Source organism: Diorhabda carinulata, chromosome 2 (genome assembly GCF_026250575.1).
Source record: "Diorhabda carinulata isolate Delta chromosome 2, icDioCari1.1, whole genome shotgun sequence".
Classification (NCBI taxonomy): domain Eukaryota; kingdom Metazoa; phylum Arthropoda; class Insecta; order Coleoptera; family Chrysomelidae; genus Diorhabda; species Diorhabda carinulata.
Genome location: NC_079461.1, coordinates 34786078 through 34809398, shown reverse-complemented (window position 1 = coordinate 34809398; position 23321 = coordinate 34786078). Strand labels below are relative to the sequence as shown.

The 23321-nt window shown below is 31.8% G+C and overlaps 3 protein-coding genes across 9 annotated transcripts in view; 2 read left to right on the top strand and 1 right to left on the bottom strand.

Annotated features, from left to right (window-relative positions):
• The window catches only part of LOC130903985 (homeotic protein spalt-major-like), a 156900-nt gene extending 141492 nt beyond the window's left edge, over positions 1 to 15408 (top strand). For 2 of the 7 annotated variants that reach the window (XM_057816461.1, XM_057816460.1), the window contains exons 6-10: positions 934 to 1083; positions 1148 to 1442; positions 7153 to 7304; positions 8546 to 8719; positions 9389 to 15408. In XM_057816461.1, coding sequence (XP_057672444.1) covers positions 934 to 1083; positions 1148 to 1442; positions 7153 to 7304; positions 8546 to 8719; positions 9389 to 9652 — 1035 coding nt within the window. In that variant the 3' untranslated portion in view covers positions 9653 to 15408. The remainder of the gene's footprint in view (positions 1 to 933; positions 1084 to 1147; positions 1443 to 7152; positions 7305 to 8545; positions 8720 to 9388) is intronic. The other 5 variants (XM_057816464.1, XM_057816463.1, XM_057816462.1 and 2 more) reach the window with 4 other exon arrangements.
• A 1124-nt stretch (positions 15409 to 16532) lies between these two features.
• Positions 16533 to 19780, bottom strand: LOC130903669 (uncharacterized). The gene is made up of 6 exons (XM_057815896.1): positions 19688 to 19780; positions 19414 to 19618; positions 19196 to 19315; positions 19028 to 19110; positions 17520 to 17659; positions 16533 to 16755 (listed from the first exon to the last, which is right to left on the bottom strand). The coding sequence occupies exons 1-6, from the start codon at positions 19751 to 19753 to the stop codon at positions 16635 to 16637; spliced, it is 735 nt and encodes a 244-aa protein (XP_057671879.1). The 5' UTR covers positions 19754 to 19780; the 3' UTR covers positions 16533 to 16634.
• Positions 19781 to 20894: 1114 nt separating this feature from the next.
• LOC130903965 (rab3 GTPase-activating protein catalytic subunit) overlaps positions 20895 to 23321 on the top strand; it is a 51369-nt gene continuing 48942 nt past the window's right edge. Inside the window, exons 1-3 of the mRNA XM_057816427.1 lie at positions 20895 to 22067; positions 22363 to 22540; positions 23101 to 23294. Of these exons, the coding sequence (XP_057672410.1) occupies positions 20971 to 22067; positions 22363 to 22540; positions 23101 to 23294 (1469 nt within the window). The 5' untranslated portion in view covers positions 20895 to 20970. The remainder of the gene's footprint in view (positions 22068 to 22362; positions 22541 to 23100; positions 23295 to 23321) is intronic.

Here is a 23321-nt window from a genome sequence, read left to right as displayed (position 1 = left end):
TAGGGTTCACGTGGGCCCCACTTGCGAGAAAACTAATCAATAACGATTGTTATTTATCACGAATGAGGTTATGTAATTGGGGTCCATATGTATACTCTAGGGAATCCCACATTTTGATCTAGTTAAACTTGTAAACGTTGTATTCCTATCCTGTTCCTATCCCAAGACATTGATTTGTACCAGAAAAGTCCATACCTTGGTAGGTCGACAACAAATTAATTTCGAACTCGGAAATGACTGTAAAACAGAACGATAATTAATTAACGATATAAGAAATAAAAACGTAAGTTAGAAGATGAGTAAGTGAGTGAAGTGGAATTCTAAGTTGAAGAATGAAAATATTTGGGTTTTTCTTGTAAGGAATAAAATCATACTCGTTGTCTTTGAGAGTAATAATCAGAAAATTAACTTGTCAGATTGTCGGATCTATTTTTAATGATACAATAGGAGACACATCTCGAATTAAACGTTGGCTTTCAGCCAGACATAACTTGTGTCGCATGTCTAAGTGGTCTATTTCTGATTGAGGTTTTTTTATACATTGAAGATGATTTTGTCGACGTCCATTATTCTTGTTTGACTTAAATTGTCGTACAAAATGCCGAAAATTTTTCATCCGTCTCTTTCTCCTTCGAAAATTCAAACGAAAAATATTTTTACTTGACACTTTAATGAATACAGAACGGATTTCAATACAGTTATTGAAATTATCATATCATCAATTCAAATTTCCATAAAACGTCTTTTTATGTATTCCCCCGTAGTTTTGAGAGATAGAGGGATTGTTAATGTTGAAAGTAAATGTCTTCGGAGAGATCAATTTGGCTCGGTTCTCATCAACAAATATTTGATTCCAGTTTTTGATAGCAATTAAAACTGTTGAAATATGTTAAAACGTACTTAGAATGTTTGTTGAATTGGTCTGTGTTTCAGGATGGTTGTCAATGTACGCAGAGGCGTATCCAGGAGGAAGTAGAACACTTGAGAGCGCAAAATCAAAAATCGTCACTGTTCAACTCCGTTCCTTCAGTATTTTGCTTACCGATGACGCCTGGATACGCCTCATCAAGGACTAAAAAGGCGGTAAGACCCGCCAAAAAAACACCTCTTCAAAAAAAAACTCACAATTCCTTTTCTTTTGTTACAGGGTAACATGAAACAACACATGCTAACACATAAAATACGAGATATGCCGCCTCACATGTTCGACAATAAACCGCCTAATATGAATAGTGAGGATAGTACACCGTTACCTCCAAGTTTACCTAAAATGGAACCTCCAAGTGATAACGAACAACCCCAAACTCAAAACCCTCTACAACCTCCTCAAGTACTTCAGCCGCCTCAGGTACCATCGCAACCGGAGAAACATGAGCTGGAATCGCAGCAAATCAAAAGAGAACCCACTGAGACTGAACTACCTTTACCTAAACGCCCTCCCAGTAAGTATTTCTTCTAAATCTCACTCCAAAAAGGTCATTTCAAGTTACAAATTTAGATATTCAAAATTTGCATATTTTCATTGGGTTTTTTGGCAGAAATCTTCCAGCTGGCAGTGAATATATTTGTTTTAAGATAAAATCTAGTTTGGGAATGTGGAAATGAAGTAAAAATGATGCAATGAGATAAGAAAATTTCTCGTACCGTCCCCCGTTTCTAAGTTATAGACCTTTGAAGTATATTTTCTAAATTATATATTCGATCATTATGAAGAGCTGGGACGACTCCCAATGCCCAATGGTTAACAATCCGTAACTTTTACAGGGACAACCTGTACAATCTAAAGATAGCAAAAATGAATTTTTCAATCGATTTTTTAACAAAAAGGTACTCCGTGTTTAACTCGATAATATTTATGGTTTAGGAGATATGTAGATTTTTAGATCATTGTTAGTAAACCGTTCGCCATAAAGAGAAATTCTGAAAAAAATTATCATAAATTGTGAATATTTATTGGAAGTACTTACAAGAGGTATTAAAACACAATCGAATATTTCTAATTGAACGGTATACAGTCGAATATCGTGTTACTTACATAAGGAAAATATTTAAATGAAAAAAATTTAGTTGGTTATCCTACAATTTATCAAAAAAACTAGTTCGTAATGATCAATTGATAGTACATTTGTTCGAAAAGTACCGTTAACTGATGTAGCTGGTTTCACACGGGACGTCTTTATTATTTCCCATAATTAATTTCCGATACATAAACACAATTTATGATAATTTTTTTCAGAATGTCACTTTATGGCGAACGATTTCCTTGACATTTACAATGATCTAAAAATCTACATATCCCCTAACCCATAAATTTTATCGACTTGAGAAAAAATCGATTGAAAAATGCTATCTTTAGATTGTACAGGTTGTCCCTGTAGATGTAACGGATTGTTAACCATTGAGCATGATTCGCCCCCACGCGGACATACGTAATCATCCATTAAAAATTCATAATGTATAATTTAAATACTTTGAAAGCCTGTAACTCAGAAACAAGGGGTAGTTTGAGAACATTTTTTTTATCTTAGCATTATTTTCACGTCATTTTTTGTATCAAATCACTGGATTTGTTTTATCTAGAATATAATGCCAGTCATCAAATACCGAAAATACTGGTAAAACCATAATCAATCAACCAAAAATTGTACTTAATATACCTACCTGATGATTGTAGAAAAAATATTTCTAACTTTGCTTAATACCCTATTTAGATGAATTCATTTTTCAGTATAATTTTATTTAGTAACCGATTTAATTAAGGAATTTGTTATCTAATGTTGTTTATCTATACATTTAAATGATTCACTGATTCTGAAAATAGAATATAGTAATGCGGACCTGGACAAACTGTTTACTATTCAGTTTGCAGTGGAACGTCTCTGGAAACCTATGGGATTTTAAAATTTGAATTATGAGCATAAAAGGTTGTATGTTTCCCTTCTAGAGGCGAGCACAGCCTCCACAAATTTTCCAGCATATAAAAAAATCGAGCACTGAAAAGTATTTGAAAATGCTACAGAATAAAATAAATTCTTCTGGTATTCTATTGCATAAAATGTAATAAATTTTACAAATATCTATATTTGTAACTTGACTCGATTCGATCGAAACAAAAATGCATCATATAATCGAATTACTTTTTGGAATTTTATATAAACTTCAATATCTTTACTTTAAAATCTAAACATCTGTAAACGTTGCCTCATTATCGACTTTTTTTTATAAAATACTCGAACAAGCGATCGATATCTTTCAGATATTTATATCGAATTGTAATCTCGTTTGGAAAAAAATAGTAATTGATTTAAATAACTGATTTATAGCATTTGTCGAGTATTTATGTCAAACATGTGTGCCAAATTCCGTTCGTTATACAATGATGGAAGTTGTAGCAATAATAATAGACAGCTGCATTAGTAGATTCCTATATTAATATAAAACACAATTCACATTATGTCGTTTCAAATACAAGACTTACAACTATCATTAATCATTTTTTTTTATATGTAATTAATGAAAAGCCTAATTCCTATCATTTTTTGTCAAACAGATATTTGCGACGACAGTGCCATGAGTATCTTTGCCTGTCTCAATTCCTGTAGATTGTTTCACCTCTATATACATTCTTTTCCAATGGTGTCTCAATGCTCTCTCTATTTTTCTCTAGCTGATACTACAAAAGGATAAAAGTCCTTTAAAGGGTTTGTCTGCATCTACTTGATCGAGTCCAGACTGTCTCGGAAACTCTTTTCTTCTTATCTAGCTCATTCAGTTTATCCAATTGGGATTTATGTCATTGGAGCTTGCAGCTCTAATATCTGCTTGATCCATTTTTTAATTGCATATATTTCTACATGTTTCCATGGTGTAGTTACTGAAAAAGAAAGCAGACTGTTGCTGAAAACCTTTTTACATAAATATTCAGTCATGACACCTGGTACATCTAACTCCTTTCCATTTCTTCCCAATGCTCTCTCTATTTTTCTCTAGCTGATACCACAAAAGGATAAAAGTCCTTTAAAGGGTTTGTCTGCATCTACTTGATCGAGTCCAGACTGTCTCGGAAACTCTTTTCTTCTTATCTAGCTCATTCAGTTTACCCAATTGGGATTTATGTCACTGGAGCTTGCAGCTCTAATATCTGCTTGATCCATTTTTTAATTGCATATATTTCTACATGTTTCCATGGTGTAGTTACTGAAAAAGAAAGCAGACTGTTGCTGAAAACCTTTTTACATAAATATTCAGTCATGACACCTGGTACATCTAACTCCTTTCCATTTCTTCCCAATGCTCTCTCTATTTTTCTCTAGCTGATACCACAAAATGATAAAAGTCCTTTAAAGGGTTTGTCTGCATCTACTTGATCGAGTCCAGACTGTCTCGGAAACTCTTTTCTTCTTATCTAGCTCATTCAGTTTATCCAATTGGGATTTATGTCACTGGAGCTTGCAGCTCTAATATCTGCTTGATCCATTTTTTAATTGCATATATTTCTACATGTTTCCATGGTGTAGTTACTGAAAAAGAAAGCAGACTGTTGCTGAAAACCTTTTTACATAAATATTCAGTCATGACACCTGGTACATCTAACTCCTTTCCATTTCTTCCCAATGCTCTCTCTATTTTTCTCTAGCTGATACCACAAAATGATAAAAGTCCTTTAAAGGGTTTGTCTGCATCTACTTGATCGAGTCCAGACTGTCTCGGAAACTCTTTTCTTCTTATCTAGCTCATTCAGTTTATCCAATTGGGATTTATGTCACTGGAGCTTGCAGCTCTAATATCTGCTTGATCCATTTTTTAATTGCATATATTTCTACATGTTTCCATGGTGTAGCTACTGAAAAAGAAAGCAGACTGTTGCTGAAAACCTTTTTACATAAATATTCAGTCATGACACCTGGTACATCTAACTCCTTTCCATTTCTTCCCAATGCTCTCTCTATTTTTCTCTAGCTGATACCACAAAAGGATAAAAGTCCTTTAAAGGGTTTGTCTGCATCTACTTGATCGAGTCTGTCAGCTATTTCGTTTCCTCTATACTAGATTATCTCGGAATCATTTAAAAGGAAACTATGTTCTTCTTAGCTAGCTCATTTAGCTTGTCCAGTTTGGATTGTATGACACTGGAGCTTAGAGCTCTAATATCTACTTGTCCCATTTTTCAATGACATATATTTCTGTATGTTTCTACAGATATTCACGCAATCCATTATTGTACAATACATTTTGACATTTTTATGTGAAAATTGTCACAATACAGTATCTATCAAATCCTTACACATCATGGTCATCATTATCAAACACCTAGTCGCTGGGAACCATCCTCTTTATATCATCTCACCATTGCGCCTTCTACTTCAAAGGGCATGTTCCCTGGATCTATATTCAATAATTATTTTGCTTTACCGACTGTTTTTCTATCTACTTTGACCACCCAGCTCTATTTCAAGCTGGTTTTGTTTCCTTTGAACCTGACTTCTTGTATAATAATATTTGTCACTGTGTTCCTCATAGATAAACCAGGTCTGGCTGTCTCTGCCAATGTTAATTTTGTGCCCAACTATTCGTAGGAGCTGATTTGTTTAATACAATAGAGCTTCAATTAAACATGAGATTTGTCATGTAGTTTGTTTTTGATTTATATATGTTGGAGGTTTTATCCATATTATCAAGCATGGTTTCGACATCGTCGATATCGTCTGCTATTAATACAATATTTTTAACAAATCTCAGGGCGTCTATATTAATACCTTTTGTTTGTGCTGGTTGTAATGATATTTTAGTTCCACGCAAAGTTATATGGTGATCAATTAATTTTCTGATAAAACATTTGAGTTTCATGATGCAGCTGATTTGAAAGTAACTATGATGAAAGAAAGGAAGTTATAAGAGATAATATTGGAATAGAAAATACTGTTAACGAAATTTAAAAAGAGGAAGACATCAATTTATTGCATTTCAAAATTAATTTATATGATGCGTTATCAATATTAATATCATACTTGATTATGTCATTGGTATATTTGTATATAAAAAAGGCAAAAAAGCGAGGCGATACAAAATAATCGAAGAGTAAATTATTAAAAATTTGATCAAAATATGGCCGTTTGGTTCCTGCATATTTTTTTAATTTTTCAGTATAATTTTTGTATCCTTTGATCTCCTTCTGTTCTATTAGTTTCTTCTAGAGCTTTGTGCATCTTCAAGTTTTAGTTCTTCTTTTATTTGGATGGAAATTTCTGTTTAAACCAATCGACCAATGTCATTTTTGTATCCGAAATATCCAAAAAAAGTGTTTAATTTGAGTATTAGTCTCTGTTTGTTGAAACAATCTTTTAAACCAAATAAAAAAGAATCGGATGAAGGTAAAGAGGGGCTATGGAAAGGCAATGAAATCAATTTCATTGAAATTTGGATGGCCGCGTGTATTTTCAAAAAAGTAAGTAAGTAAGTGCCATTCGAAGATATTGCTGTCTAAACCGTCACTTTTGGAGAATACAAAGGTCTTTGTTGCTTCAATTTCGAATATTCTCTACTCCAAAATCTACAATTTTGTTCTTGATATACCCCTTTGGATTCTTCCGAGAAGAAAATGTTATTAAATCTGTCACAGGCATCAAAAATCGTATGAACGAAGATTTTTCTTAAAATTGGATCATTTTATTTGAATTCTTGCACTAAATGTATCTTATTGGTGCGCAATTTTGAGTTCAACTTCATTATACTACGTAAAGTTATTGGTGGTATCGTCAAAACTTGCGCTTCGACTATCTAGAATCTTCCTCTACACACTAGTTTTCTTGCGCCACGGTCTAATCGCTTCTCCTGCTCTATGTTTGTTTAGACGACGATAGAGAAAGAACGCGCTAAGAATCTAGGAACCTTGCAACAGCAGCTCGGCTTCTGCGCTAGACCATTTAAGAAAGTACAAATATTTGTACTCTTCTCTATATAATTTTCATTTTATTGAACCTAGTTGATATTCTATAAGACATATTTTTTACCAATAACCAAAAAGTAAGATGTTTTAATTATATTTTCGCTAAATTTATTCTTCGATTATTAAAAATTAATAACACTGTCATCGCTTGCACTAACTGAGCTAAGGTTGTGGGCTAATGTGTGTGGTGTGCGTGTGTTTTGCAGGCTTACAATCAAGTAAGCATTTGTGCCACGTGTGCAATAAGAACTTCTCTTCGAGTTCAGCCCTGCAGATTCACATGAGGACCCACACGGGAGACAAACCCTTCAGATGTACAGTATGCCAGAAGGCGTTCACCACCAAGGGTAATCTCAAGGTAAGTTTCTTCTTTTAATTGTTCGCTTTTTGCTTTACTAATGCCGTACGACAAAAAACAATTACTAAAAAATTAATTTAATAAAAAAAGAGAAGAAATTTGTTATTTGTCGTTATTAACAAAATAAGGGTGTAGGGAATTTTTCTGCCACGCTTTAGCCATAACTATTTTTATCAAAAAACTTCAATTGGTAGGAAAATTGTCAGGAAATTAAATTTAAAGACACTTACAATATGACATTTTAAAATAAGTTGCGGTACTTGATAAAGAATACAGAAAGTGATTTTGTTGAACGTAGTATCTAATAGAAAAGTTAAAAAGAGAATAGACGATGAAAATTTTTACCAAAAACTGATGCCATAACCTTGTGTGTAGAATGCGGTGTTTCCAAATTAAAAGTCTGGACACGGTCGAGCTAAGAATTGGGACAAATATTCAAATTTAATAATGAAAAAGAGACGAATCGAATGTAAGTCTGGTTAGGTTGTTTACATTCCCGAGGTTACATGACAAAGAGAATTAATTTCTTGAAGTCAACGATCGACATTCTAGATCAAATGAGACTCCCCAAAAGATAATCAGATAGAACTTATTGAGTGATACCATAAAGACATAAACAAAGCAAAATATTTTAGAACTTTATATGGAATTGATGAAAATAAAGTACCCATCATGCATCTAAGTCTCAAGTATACCCAACAAGAATCAATTTGACTTGTTTATTAAATGCTAACGAAAACGATTGCAAGACAGACAGACATTTGGCAAGAAACTCTAACTTTTTAGAATTCAACAACGCTTAGATTGTTAATTTTCACCATATTTTGGATGTCATCATTAAAAATTCAACATAAATCTGATAGATAGATTAATTTTAATGAAAGATACTATTTTTGCCGTTTGGTGAATATAATTTTTCACGAGGAAAACAATTTGAAAGTGGTTCTCTACCAAATTCATGTAGCTTCCTCCTATCACTTATAAAAATGTCTTTGTGGGAGGAGATTATTTATATAAAGCATATTTTCTCAAAGTAAAGTAAGTTTTCTTTGAAAATTCGTCGAATTGGTCTTACAAACATCAACTTTTCAAGCTTCGAAACCATTTTATGAAGTTTCTATACAAATTTCCATTGCTGGAACCAAAATCTGATTGATACAAAAAAAATATGATGTATAACAGTATAATTAAGGTAAAAAAACTCGACATGAAAGTTTAATTTAACTTTTTTTATTGCTTAGGTTCACATGGGAACTCATATGTGGAGCAACGGGGCATCTCGAAGAGGTCGCCGCATGTCTCTCGATCTACCTCCCATTCCCATGACACCCAAGGATTCAGAATTTCTCCAGCGGAGACCAGATCTCTTCTACCCGTACCTACCGGCTCCATTCCTTAACGGAATGCAACAAAAGGTGAGTACAACGATATTTATAATAAATAGTATTTACGAAATTTAATCCTCAGTTTTTTTATACTTTTCTCCTACTTGTTTTCTACACTTTCTTTTGCTTCTTGTGCTATATTCCGTTGGATATCCTCCAATTTGTTCTCCTGTTTCTTTTGTACACCTTCTCTAATTAATTATCCCTTTCTTTTATCTTAATATTATTTGATTATGTTCGATATACTGTTTTTAACAATTTTTTCTTCAATTTTATTTATGTATGAAGTAATTTCAGTATATTCCTCTTGTCTTTTTATCATTTTTCTCTCACTACCTAGTTTATTTTCTTTGTATCTACTCTTCATCTTCTTATTTTTCTTCTCGTATGGTTCTTTAATTCTATAACTTTCTTTTTTCTGTTTTCTAAATTTTGTTGGTGCCCTTTTACTGTATCCTCTGCCTCATTAACTAGTTAGTAAACTTTAGAAGTTTTGTTTCTACATCTACTTCACTTTATGCTTCTATACTAACGTAATATTTCTCCATTTCTATTACTTTTTCCAGTGTATTTCGTTGTTTCTATTACCTCTGTCAGATTGACTAGAATATTTGATTAGATTTATTATGGTTCGCTTTTGTTCAAAGATATCTGTCAAGTGTTTTGTTCAATATCAAAAAACCAGTGTATTTGTTTCAGCTAAACGAAATATCTCTAGTCCAGAATAATCACAACGGACTAACGGGAGCGGGTAAATATAGTGGCCTCTTAGGCTTTGGTTATCCGCCACCGGAATCCTTAAGATCTCAGGCGAGTTCTCCCGAACGCTCCGAGAGACCGCCCAGCCACGAACCCGACACCAGAGGTCTTTGGGATCTTCATTTCGAAAGGAAAAGCGCAGCCGATGCGCCTAGAGAAGATCTTCTAACACCAACAGCTAACAGGGAGGGGTTGGCTGCCTGAAATCAGCACCCCTGCGGCGCTATTCCTACTTTGCTAGTCTAGAATAAGGTGTTTCAGATGATTAAATCAAAAATTTTTATGTAGAATAACGGTAGAGATGAATGGAGATATAATTTTAGTGATTATGACTGAATTTTGTGAATATTCCGATTCACATTTCGAGCTATTGAATGTAAAATTGTTTTCAAAAACACAACCTAATCCGTACATCTCTATCTTCAAAATTTGACATCATAAAAAACCTTTATTTTTTTTTGAAACATCTTTGGATTGAAACGGATAGAGGCAATGACTTTTACTGTGATACAATAGCTGTAACAAGCTGCAAAAGGTAGCTGAAAAGCTGCTATGTAATTAGAAATATTTAATGAAGAAAATAGTTTTTAGCGTCTTGTATTATAATAGCTAAGTGTATGGTTACGACTTTTTGAATTGCTTAGTTTCTAATTACTCCTTAATTGTTAATCATTCCCCATCACTTGAATCATCAGTTTTCATTCTTTTTTACTTCAATACCTGATTTTTGTGGTCTGTAAAAAAACCTGGCATTCCCTATAGTTTTGAAATAAATTACACTGAAGCCCTATCGTATGCGAAGGAATTAATGAAACGGGATCTCGTCAGCGGGTTCACACTTTCCCTTTTTTTTCGTCTGGAGTATCCTTTGTAGCTTTTTCCATAACGAATCGGTGGCTAAACTTCTCCACAAAATTCTCACTCATTCCTAATCAATCCCAGAAAGAAATCATGTTCAAGAAGTAAACTTTAAACCGTCCCAAGAAGATTCAACTTTCCAACTCGAATAGAAAAACATTCTAATATTTTTTCGATTCCGAAAAACTTCTTTGAACAATAATTTTCATTTAAGGACAGGGAGGATTCAAAATTAACTGAAGCTAACGGAAGCTCGTGCTTACTAAACTTTCCCACGAACTTCCCACAATAATCCCCCAACTTATTAGTGTTCCAGTAGATTTTTTATCACTTCAATTTCATGGTGAAAGTGTTTAACTCAATCAATACTAATCTCTCTTAAATCGACTGGAAACTAATCGCGATAATTGTTCAAAAACTTTAAAACTTCCCCAAATGTTCAGCTTTTTTGTCTTTCCTCATCTTGTCTCCAAATTGTGACTCCACTTCTTTTGTGGTCGACCTCTACTTCGTGTTCTAATTGGAGATGCATCCCTCGCTGTCATTCGACTTATATTTTGGTTCAATTGATTTTACGCTGTGATACCAATTCGTAAATGTTATCTAAGTCATATTTTTTCTCAACAGTGGACGCTTTTAGAGATATATAATAATGACCATCTTCACAAACTGATTCTTGAGGCTCAACTTGATATGTAGAATGTTCTTTTCGATAAAGACTAACTGAAAGGTCAGTTGTTTTCACTTCATAGTATCTGTACTGTCTCATTAACTCAAAAAACTTCCAAAACAAGAAACATATCATTAAAAATTTTGTTTAGAAAATGTGTGGTGCATAAAAATTTATTATTCTAAATAATTAAAAGTACTTTTGACATCTTTGGAATGTTTTGTAACATTAAAAAACAAAACGAAATATAATTCTGGTTGCCAAACAAATACCAAACAACGTGGTGTTTACTTTCTAATACAGTGGTATTCTTGCAAGCAACTACCGCCATCTCTAGGTCAAGCCAGATACTCCTAGGACCATCCTCATCCTGTTTGATGATGTCTAGTTGTACCTCGATGTCCGATTTACACTCCAGACTTCATTTACTCATGTAACATTTCTTTTTTTCAAATTATTATCAATGACACGTGTTAATATGAATTATGTCATACATATGTAAACTTACGACAGAAAGTTTATATTATTAATGATTAATAAAAAAAATATGTAAACCAAATTTTTTTATGATAATAATATTCAACCGTATCCCAAATTCATAAATAACAAACCTTTTATGTATATTTTTATTTATTTGGAAGTTATTTCAAACAAATATTTCCAAATTCTAAATAACGGAAATCTAGACAGAATGCACTTCATTATTTTCTTTTTTTATTAATATACAAAATTATTCGAATCGATATTATTCATATAAATATTCCGTTGTCACAAAAATTAATAAAATATTAATAAAAAAATATCATCGAGTTTAAGGTATACGAGGTCTGGCTATTAAATAACGAGACTTATTAAGAAAAAAAGTTTTATTATAAAAATTATTCTACATTCTAATGCACCCCTACAATATACACCCCTTCACTCGCTCCACACTTTTCCATACGTTTTTTCCATTGATCGAAGCATTGCTGGAAGTCTTTTTTGGTGAGTGTCTTTAGAAGCTCTGCCGTTTTTTGCTTTACCGCTTTCATCGACTCGAATCGAGTCCCTTTCAAAGCAGATTTTATCTTCGGAAACAAAAAAAAAGTCGCACGGTGCCAAATCTGGTGAGTACGAGCACTGGAGTGCGCTTACTGGCCAAATACTGCTTCACAGATAGCGTGTTATGAGTAGGTGCGTTGTCCTGGTGCAAAGTCGGGTCGTTTTTTATGAACTATTTCTCGCAGTGTTGCAAAAATTGACAAATAGTGAATCTGGTTAACAGTCTGACCCTATGGAATCCATTCAATCTTGAGGATATCGTTAATGTCGAAAAAAACGCCCAACACTGCCTTCAATTTTGATTTACTCTCTCGGCCCTCACTAAAGAGCTCAAACCACTCAAAAAGACGCACACGAGATAAAGAATTGCCCCCATAGGCCTCTTGAAATAAATTATAGCACTCAATCGGAGTTCTTTCCAATTTAACGAGAAATTTCAGATTGATTCGTTTACTTAAGCAAATTCATGAATTAAATTAATCTCACCTAGCCACGCCACTGCTTATCGCAAACTGTCTAGCAGGAAAATTTCAAAGAAATCGTGTACATACGCCTTCTGACAGCTTCGGCCAATAGAAATGCATTTATGTTTACGATCCGATGCTTTCATTGGTAAACAATGGAAATGATAAGTCCATAATAATAATAGAGATGATGAATTTTGACACACATTCATCAAGTCCACGTGGACTGACGGTTTTTTATGCGCGGAGTAAACATTATTTTTAATTTGGTTTGAGTGCCGTGCGGCTTTATGAAAGAAATGTCATTGAATTCGAATAAAAAGTTTGCGTTTAATTAAATTTGGGGTGATTTTGTCGAAATCTAATCTTAAGAAAAATTTTAGATAAACATTGAATCATCGTTTTTTGCGTTCAACTCGTACAAATCAGCGAAAAATTTTCATGAAAATCCAATAGGAGATTCTCCAACTATTTTGTAAAGTATCAAAAGCTATTTGAAATTTCCAAAGCATTTTCTGGCCGTGCCGGAAATTTTTTTCATGGTATTATGACTTCCCACATTCAAATGAAAAAGTTAAGGACAAAGTTTTTAATTATCCGTCACTAAATATTGAATCTAAAAGTACGTAGTTTAAAGAAGTTTTTCAGAAAATTCCAACCCTTAATCTATATTAGAAACAATGATTTCAATTTCTCAATTTTCTGTTTAATATGCAGCGCGTGAATTTTTCGAGATGCCTACATCCCCTATTATAAATTTCTTAAATAACGACTTTAAATTCCGTACTATAAACTCAGATGGAACCCAAACATTGAGTTTTTTGTTTGTATATCCAGCCATTTTAAAATGTTTCAAACTAAATGGCAAAATTGCAAAATCTTATCCAAGAACAGCCAAATTTATCAAGTGGAAAGGTATTTAAAAGCGTTTTTTCTAAACGTCTATAACTTTTAACAGAAACACTAACCAACAAACTCAAAAAAATTATACCTCCTGTGAGATATGCACCAAGTTGACTCAATATAAACCGATTTTTATATAAGGGTGTTTGTTAGGGACTATCCTGGAGATAACAATTGTAAATACTCGACTAGGTGCGTATTTTCATTATGTACGAGGATTGATGGAAAAATTTTCAAATCCAATCGTGAATACGACAGTTGGGTGTACTTGAAAAAACCATTTTGTGATGATTTTAACAAAAAATTAGGAATGGAAAGTTATATGTTATGTATTAAGTCCTTTATTTGCATCATACTTTCCTGATTTGGACTTTTTTCTCTAATGATCTATTTAGAACAGTAATGGATTGTCTATACTGTCATTTATGTCTTTATTATAATTTATACGGGGTGGGTTTCATTAATTTACCCAGTTTCATATTTTCAATTGACTGCTCCTTATATATGGGACCCAACACCATCTACTGTAAAAACAGAAAAATAAATAAATCATAAGTATTTAATTTATAGACTTTTGAAACTTTCTGTCAGGTTTTTCTCTCCATAAGGTCTCGAAATTGATCAAATTTTTGAAAAAATAACGTTTCTATTTCTTGCATGATGAAGAGATCGTTTTTATTGTCTTTCATTGCTAATTCCTTATTATCCTTATGTATATTTTTCCGTATTTCATCCCGGTACAGATTACTTCGAGTTCCTATGGGCTTGCTCCTTCCTTGCTATCCGGTTTAGGTCAGCTTTTTTGATACGTAGTGGTTGTATTGAGAAATTGTATTGTATGTTGTATTATCCTTCACACGCAGTAAGGACAATCAGGCGGATCCCTTCAGTACTCATTTTTGTTATACCCTCTACGACTGTATCAGCTTTTTCAGGTTTATTGCACTTTTTTCAAAGTTGCACTGCAATCATCTTTACAACTGGGTTTGAGACCGTTCAATAAATTAAAACGATTTTGAATTTCAATTATGTCTTTTCTGATACTTCTGTAATCTCAAGATTTGAGCTCCCGCCTCTGCGCTATGCACATGTTAAATTTTTTTTCTGTTATCGGAATATATTTCGACGAAAATGAAATTTCAAAATGTGACGAATTTGAAAAGTTTGTTTTGAAGGTGCGTTTCGTAATTTCATAAGAGGATCAACCTCAGATCTCAGAATTTTGAAACAAACTAGAAATTTGTCATATTATTTTGATTTTTAATGATGTTTTTTTTATTTGGGAACCTTGCAATTCAGAAATTCGTATTGCGGTGTTAACGTAAATATGTCCAATGGACATTTTGGCGATGCCAGTATTTAGCTTTACACTTTGTATATATAAAAATTTAGAATATGAAAAAAAATCACTGTATTGTTATAGATGTTGTCCATTTTCGTTTAGCATGGTGGCATTCTATGTAAATATTACTACTACACTGTGTATTATAAGACTGTTTTTATTATTATTTTTACCCCCTTGTATAAGAATTCGGAACAATTGCCGATATTTATAGACAAACTAGATAATTATTAAAACAAAGTATTAAAGAACATAAAAGTCAATATTTTATCACAAAATGAAGTGAATCATTTTATTATATTCCACCAACTTTTGGAACTACGAAATTTTTTTTAAATTTTGATCATTTTAAATGTTAGCGATTGTTCCCGAAACCCCTGATTCGATCCCATCAATTCCAGTACAAAATCTCCTAATGTATGTAAAATTCAACAAAAAAAATTATTGAAAACTCGTCGCGAGTCCTTACATACGTATCTAAAATCCAGAAGAACAAAAAATTCGAAAATATTATTATATATATATATATATAGTTAAAAGATGTAACTACTCTGAAATTTTTTTAGTTAATGATTGAATGTACAAAATATTCGTAACTGGTCGAGAGAGCATGTCTGTATTTATAAAATCGTACAGCCAGTTAAATCCTGTTTAATTATAAAATATAAATATTTATCACATACCAATTTGTTTTATTTCTATTCGTCAAGCGAAAAATGAGTCCGGAATTTTTGGAAAATAACCAAAAATTTAATTATTAAACCAAATGGAACGTTATTTCAAAAAAAGGTGAATTCGGGATAAGTAGTACCTTTACCTTTGAAGGTAAACAGTTTACCTTCAGTCTCTGAAGACGATAACTTGGTTATCGAAACGCGCCTCGGTCAGTGTAATCGTTGGTGTAGTGGTGGTGTGAACAGTGTATTCAGTATTTTATAGTCAAAGTTTATTTAGATATCTATGCAGTTACGTATTTTTTTGATGTTGGAAATATTTATTTTTGTATTTATTTTGAAATAAAGCTGTGGTTAATAAGTCTATTTCTTATATCCAATTGTGGCTAGGAAATAACAGAAAAAATGTAAAATGCCTCAATATAATCAGGCATTTTGTCAAAATGCCTTCAGGAAAATTCTAAGGTTTTCTAATAATTTAGAACATTTTTCAAAACATTTATCACTTTCATAAAATTCTCCACGATTTTCAAAACGCAATGATATTCTTTACAAAAATAGTCGTTTTTCAAAAAATAATTTCTGTAATTTTGTTACAAATTTGTATTTTTCTAAAAATCTGGAAGCGTTTTCAAACATTTCTGATATTTTTGAAAAGTTTTTCACTCTTTTATGAAAATTTCTGAAAGTTTTCGAAAAATACAGACGCCTTTCCTTAATATTTGTCGAAACGCCTTTTTGTCATCACGAAATTCCTTATAGGTCCTGAACATTTGAAATCAGCTCTTCATTTAGGTTTATTCAGGAAAATTCTAGTGCTTTCTAATAATTTAGGCCATCTTTCCAAAAGTTTATCACCTTCCAAAAATTCCCGACGATTTTCAAAACGCAATAATATTTTTTAAAAAAATTAAATAGTTTTACAGAGAATAATATAGAAATATTGACGCTATTTCTGTCCTTTGTTATTTTTTCAGAAATTTGTCTTTTTCTAAAAATACAAAATTTCTGATATTTTTGAAAAGTTTTTCATGCTTTTATGAAAATCCAGTCGCCTTCCCTTAATATTTGTCGAAACGCCTTTTTGTCATCGCTAAATTCCTTGTAGGTCCTGAACATTTGAAATCAGCTCTTCATTTAGGTTATTAATATATTTATAACAAACAATATATATAATATAAGATATATTCTAAATTCAACAAACAATGTTTCAAATAAACAAATACATATTGAATTATGACTTTGTTATTTCGTATTTATCCAACTGCGCCATGATGAATTGGAAAAATGCCAAAGTAGCAAAAGAGAAACCCAACGGTAACCAACCAGCTTTTATCCAAGACCAAAATGTTAACCTAAAACATATTTTTTTTATTCATAAATTAGTCTCACCTTAGACAGTCAACACCATTAAGAATAAATCAATAAATTATCTCAATGCGTTTGTTTCTACCCTTAAGATAAAGCCTTTTAATTCGCGACTTTGAGTTTTTTAACATGGATAATAGGAAGAAAGCTTATGTGGGCTAAATTATGGTATCCTACGAGTTCAAAGGAATCGGTGGATGAAAGAAGGGACGTTCAAAAAATTATAACAAATGGTGGGACCGTTGTTGAAAAGGTAGAACACCTATAAGGTAATACATCTCTGTTAAAGACAGATTAGTCTTAATCTTAATGATTCTCATGTCAACCGGGCTATTTCCAGACCCTCTCGACATGGCTATCTACTCCAAATTTTTCCTGAAATTTTTGTTTTAAAGTCTCTTTTGGCCTCTGACTTTATCCCCGCCAATAACGGGATGAGGCAGCCAAGCGCCATGAAAAAATAGTCAATTATATTTTGAGTCATAACAGCCGAAAAGATGATTTTACGAAAAAAATGTATATAACCTTTTATCTAGAGCTTTTTATGAGTTTTTAGCCATAAAGAAGTTAATCTTTTCGAAACTTCATCCGTTTCTTGTTTTCATAATAATACATAAAAATAAATGAGTTTTCTTGATAAAATCAATAAAGTGAATGGAAGTGCGAAACTTTTCATGAAAATTTCCATTTTTTATTCGAAATAATGTAAAAATTAACCAAAAATACGTACAAGATGTTTATTATAACTTACTCGTAGTTCTTAGATTCTTCGTAAAACGGTTCAGTCTCAATAACCCCCGAGTTGGATATGAAAACGTGTTTTAAAATCTTTTCGTTAATATCGGTTTTCAAATGCTCGATTGTATGAACCACGGCCGCCCCTTTAAGCACCTACAAATTGAATTTATTAAAATTATGAGTATTAGATGAAGAAAAAACATTTAATTCTGTTATAGAGCACAAGTTTTGCAAAATATTTGTGTGAGAACTAATAACACAAAATGCTTTATGGCAACGCTGCAATAAGTATATCTTGTTATGCCGCCAGTGGTGTACTAATTATCGACTAATTTTACCATAAATAAAACATTTTGTAGTTATTTCATTGCAGTAAACTGTATTACGTAACCTAGATATTTAGTTCAAAAAGGAAAGTTCAAGTATTAAACTAACGAGATTTATTTATAAAAAAAAATTACCAGTATAAATTACTTTTATATACTAAATATCTTGTTTTATGGAAAACAAAAAACAATGTCCAAGAAACTAGTACTAATAGTTAAATAGAAACGGAAGGCAACAAAATATTTCAATAAAAATAATAAAGAAAATAGCACGCCACTAGCAACGAACAAATTTGTTTTCCTGACATAAAACATAACCAAACTTACTGTGACAAGTTAAATCTGGGAATAAATGTACTTTTCCACAAACTACACAACAAGGAACCGTAATTATATGATAATTGAAGTTTTTTTCAAGAAAAATCACAAGTATATACCAAAATAGCCAAATAATTAAAAAAATAATTATAGATGCACAGTTTCGGGACGGCAACGCCACAAGAAATAAATTCATTCGTTATGGCGTATCCAGCCACCACCTAGCGTAAATTGTAAACAGTGTTGTCATGTTTCTTTTTCTTGTAGTATAGAAATCGCATACGAAAATTTTATACAATGAAATTATTATTTTATAAGGACAGTTTAATTTTAATATTAACCAATTTGGTATAAGAATGAATTAAATCACTATTTTCTATTAGTTACTTCCAAATAATACTAAATTTCTCGTATTTTATTTTATTTTTTCTCGATAAACTTATACTGTTTGTAAATTTGGCTACACTGTGGCTACAGTTGTTATAGCACAGAAAGTGAAAAGGTCAATGATGGCTCACTCTAAAAATGTAAACAATTAGGTTTGTGGATTAATCAAAACTTCCCTTATAAAATTATTTGTCTACAATTCTCTATATAAATTTATCATTAACGTGAACGGCTTCTCCCTGGAGCTACTTTTGAAGAAAATAAAGTCGGATAGAGTGGAATTTAATTCAATAACACTCCGAAGTGGTTGTTGTTCGAGTTCTTGGGAAATAATTTAATCAGATCTAACCATATATAATTCGGTCCATTTTGATGTTTAATTTAATTTAAAAGCAGCAAATAACTGAAAAATTATATTTTACAGTCAATTTTTGCAGTAAAATTTGTCAGAAAGTCATTTTGGAGGCAAAACCGACATTTTTATACCGACCTTGCCAAATATAACGTTTTTTCCGTCTAACCAAGGACACGCCATTGTTGTTATCAAAAACTGACAACCATTTGTATTAGGACCTATAACAAAACGTGAACTAGAATCTAAAATTCTAAAAATATCTAGTTCAATAATAATTATTTTGAAAAGAATTAGTTTAAATACCCTCATTGGCCATTGCAAGCAATCCTGCTGACTCATGTTTAATCGTGAAATTTTCATCTTCGAAATAATCACCATAAATACTTATAGAACCAGTACCATCATCATTTATTATATCACCCCCTAAAAGGAAACATGAGTCAGTAATTACATGAGCTTAACTTTATATTTATAATGTTATAAGAACTTTTGGAAGTCCTCCGGTAATATTTATTTCTAACCTTGAATCATTACCCTGGAAATCGCTGTATGGAATCTAGTTCCTATATAACTTTTACCATTTATACCATGTTGTACAATTTCTTTGAAATTTTTACAAGTTTTCGGGGCAACTTCACCAAATAATCCCAAAATAATTCTCCCCAAATACTCGTTTTCAATATTAATATCAAAATATACTTGATCCGTTATTTTGTATTCAGCTCCCTAAAATAAGATTTCAACTGTTTTTTTGACAAACAAGACAAATTAATTCAACTAAATTAAACTGCTCACCCCAGCAATAATTGCAATTCCAAGAAAAAAGAATACGTTAGTAAAATTTGAGAACATTTTGAACATTCTATATATCTTTAAAAATTGTTTTTCTACTAGAATTTAATCCCTTTTAGAATCTAAATTCAATTAAGGGCATCATTTGCGCAGTAGTGATCACGTAAATCTTGTTAGGAGTAATTACTTTTGTTGAATTTAATCCAAATGTAAAAATGTAAGCCATTTGGGTTCTTTATTAAAAAACAGTTACAGTCTCTAAAAATACATTTATGTTCAATACTAATATAAAAAAGCCAAATGACTAGCAAATGGCTATACTAAATAGAAAGCCATCAATACTTGAATTAACGAACTACTCTTTTATAAACTATACAGTAATCTACTCAACGTTGAAGCTGATTTCAACTTTCCGATGTAGATGGTAGTAGTAGTACAGAATGTTGAAATTAAAACTAATTAATGAATAGATTCTAAAATAATAAAGTAACTGATATTTTCACAATTAATTCTGTTACTTTTATAATTAATAAATGCACTGGCAACTGGAAAAGAGCTGAATTCTATATTAAAGATTCTATAAAATTGTTATTATAAGGAATGTATTAAACAATGTTGATTTGTATTTATTATTTTTTCATGAAAAATTCATGATTTTTAATTTTTTCAAAATAAATAAAATTTTGTATTCTATTCTACATTCTACATGTACAAATTCTTCAGGTTACTATAATACTGAATGTAGAGATTAGAGCGGATTTCCTCAAACAGATGGCGGTTAATACAAATATTATGTCAACGGGATCTATTACTTATTTATTTTTTTCCTTTCCTATTCCATAAACTACTTTTTACTCAATTATCAATCATCTAATAATTAGAAAAATTGATTTTTTCAATTTATTTTCTTGATCTCTCATCATAGAACTAATAGAGATAGAGTGATTAAGGTAAAACAAATTACTTAAGTGGACCCGAACTAATGATAAAGAGAGAAAGAACATGAGTATATCCACTTCTATACCTCTTTACTCTGTTCTGATGACGGTGAAGTTTTGAGTGAGGGAACCGCAGGATTTTGATAGCGAATAAAGAGAGGTAGAAAATGATAAACTGTTGCTCTTTCTATTTCTTTTAGTAGTGTAATTTCACTTACATAGCGCTCTCTCTATCTTTATTATCTCTATATTTTTCATTTGTCATTAATGTCATTATCTTTCAAAAATTGACAGTCAGCTGTTGTATGTTATGTTTGTGTATAAATTCTATATTTATATTTTCAAAAAATGAATGAAGAGATAGACGACAGTGAATTTTATCATCAAGATTTCACAACTGCCTCAGAATGGGAGGTTTTTATGGCAAGAATGGAAGAAATTATCAATCAGTGGAAGTTGGATGATACTAGAAATGAAGCCGCAACAGATAAATGCAGCATATGGAATATAAAAAGCGAAAAACTACAATTTGCAGACGCCGAGTTTGTCTTGTATTTATATTCCAAACAGATAGAAAGTTCTGATATATCAGATATTAATGATAATAGTGACACACCTAAAAATCCTTTAGATACTTCTTACGATTTCGAGTTATATAGTGAATCAAATAACGAAGAACATTCCATTTTATTTACTTGGTATGGACTCAATGAATACTTGGTACTGTCTCCTACAAATTCTGCTGGAATCACATCTGAAAGTAAAATTAAAATTCTACTGAGTTCTGCTTATATTGTATCCAGCAATTTATTATCATCAGCAAATGTGAGCTGCCAAAGGCCAATTTTTATACAGATAAGAGAAAAGTGGCAAAAATGTTATCTAGGAGTATTCGAAAACGAAATAATGAGAACTAATTTTGAAATGGTTCATTTAAAAGCAGGCCCATCGTGTTATTACTACTTACATGGAATTTTAGATTTGTTTACATCTAAAATAATGTCTCCTTGTAATATCGATGACATTAGTATATCTTCAAGAAATACATATCTTTTATCTGATTTTGGTAATTATGTTTGGAAACAAGATTTACTTAACGAAAGTTATGAATCAGATTCCCTCTGTATTTTACCATTTGGAGTAACTGTGGATCCTGTGAATGCTATAGTTTTGAATACAACTTGGAACCATCTGTCCCAAATTGTTATTATCGATAGAGAAAATCACAGTAGTTTCTCTCCAATGAATGCTATGCAGTGGTCAGTTTTGATAAAAACTACTGCAGAACCAGTTTGTTTATTGGCAGATGCGGTTGCTGAATTCTTTCAGAATTTCAACAACCAAAACACCATGTATGAAGTATTGGGAGATTTTGCTTCTTTACCCAGTGCTGACACAAATCCATTAGATCTTCTCACAGAACCTGCTGTCCCATCAATATCAAGGTTTGTTCTTTTCAATTCTTGCCATTAAATAAACCATTTCCATCTTAGTAATTAGTATACTGGGCGTTTAAAGAAAAAAAAAGTAGATTTGTGGATCATATTGGACTATATACTTATTTTAACCCAGTTCAATGAGTTTAGTTAATGAAATATTATCTAATTCTCATAGAGGACTGAATTACCCAATTAATACCTTAGTTTGACTTATTTAGAAGTTAAATACAGTGTAGTTCAAAGTATATTTAGATATCTAATACAATTGTTACTTATATTTAGTGACAATTTGTATCTATAGGTTATTAACCAGAGCAGGAAGACCGGCGTTGTCCCGATCGAGGAAAGGTGCAAATCCACCTCTTACAGAATCAATTTTAGTACCATTATTGTACTTTTTGTTTCCCGATGCTGATGAAAAAACAGCTTCTCCTTATGGTAAAGAAGATAAGGAATCTTCAGATGTTGATTGTTCTCAAGTGAGTATGTAAAACTATAAATTTATGCCAGATGACACAAAAAAATTGACTACATTTGGATTCATTTTGTATCATTCAAATCTACTGGAAAACTGCAGACCTATCTAATTTAACATAACCCAGCCTAATCTCAAATAATAATCACAGCTTTTAAATACGAAAATGAAAATTCATACTATGTAGTTCCCAACAAGTCAATACCTACGGTTCATGTCATTTCCTGCTCTCAAAAATTCATTATGACAACTTTCCATCTGTAGTGAGCTATGTCCATTTGTTTATAAGAAACTGGCGCAGCATATAGGATGGCCGATAGTGAACATTCTTTGTAGTCTAATCTAACCTAACTATTTTGATTGCAATTTGATGAATAATGTAATTCCAGTAATTCAAAGAACTTTACTATTGATATTACTTTGAAATTAATGGAAACAAATCAAAATATCATGATCCTTCCGTTTTTTTTAATCCCAAATTGGAGACATTTGACAATAAATGTGTGTCCTAAATCGGTTTCCATTAAACCAGTTTAAAATTATCATTTCTTGTTGTTGTTCAAGGTATTTTTCAAAAAGATCGATGAAGAATTCAAAGGTTACAAAACTTGTAACGTGGATTCTCTTCCGTGGAGGTTGTCTATAGTATTGGCTCATTGTCTTCAAAGTCTCGGTGGATTGAAAGCTTTTGCTCACATCTGGTACGAGTTTGTTCAAGAAATGAGGTATCGTTGGGAGAAATCTCTTCCTATACCCGGGTAAGTTATTCAATCAAAACTTTTTAT

What these genes read in the sequence shown, in the direction of transcription:
- LOC130903669 (XM_057815896.1), bottom strand. Translation starts at nt 19,753, where the DNA reads ATGTTCAAAATGTTCTCAAATTTTACTAACGTATTCTTTTTTCTTGGA. An exon ending in GCTTGCAATGGCCAATGAGG is followed by an intron (nt 19,111 to 19,195) that starts GTATTTAAACTA and finishes GTTTTGTTATAG; the next exon opens with GTCCTAATACAAATGGTTGT. An exon ending in GAAGAATCTAAGAACTACGA is followed by an intron (nt 16,756 to 17,519) that starts GTAAGTTATAAT and finishes AATATGTTTTAG; the next exon opens with GTTAACATTTTGGTCTTGGA.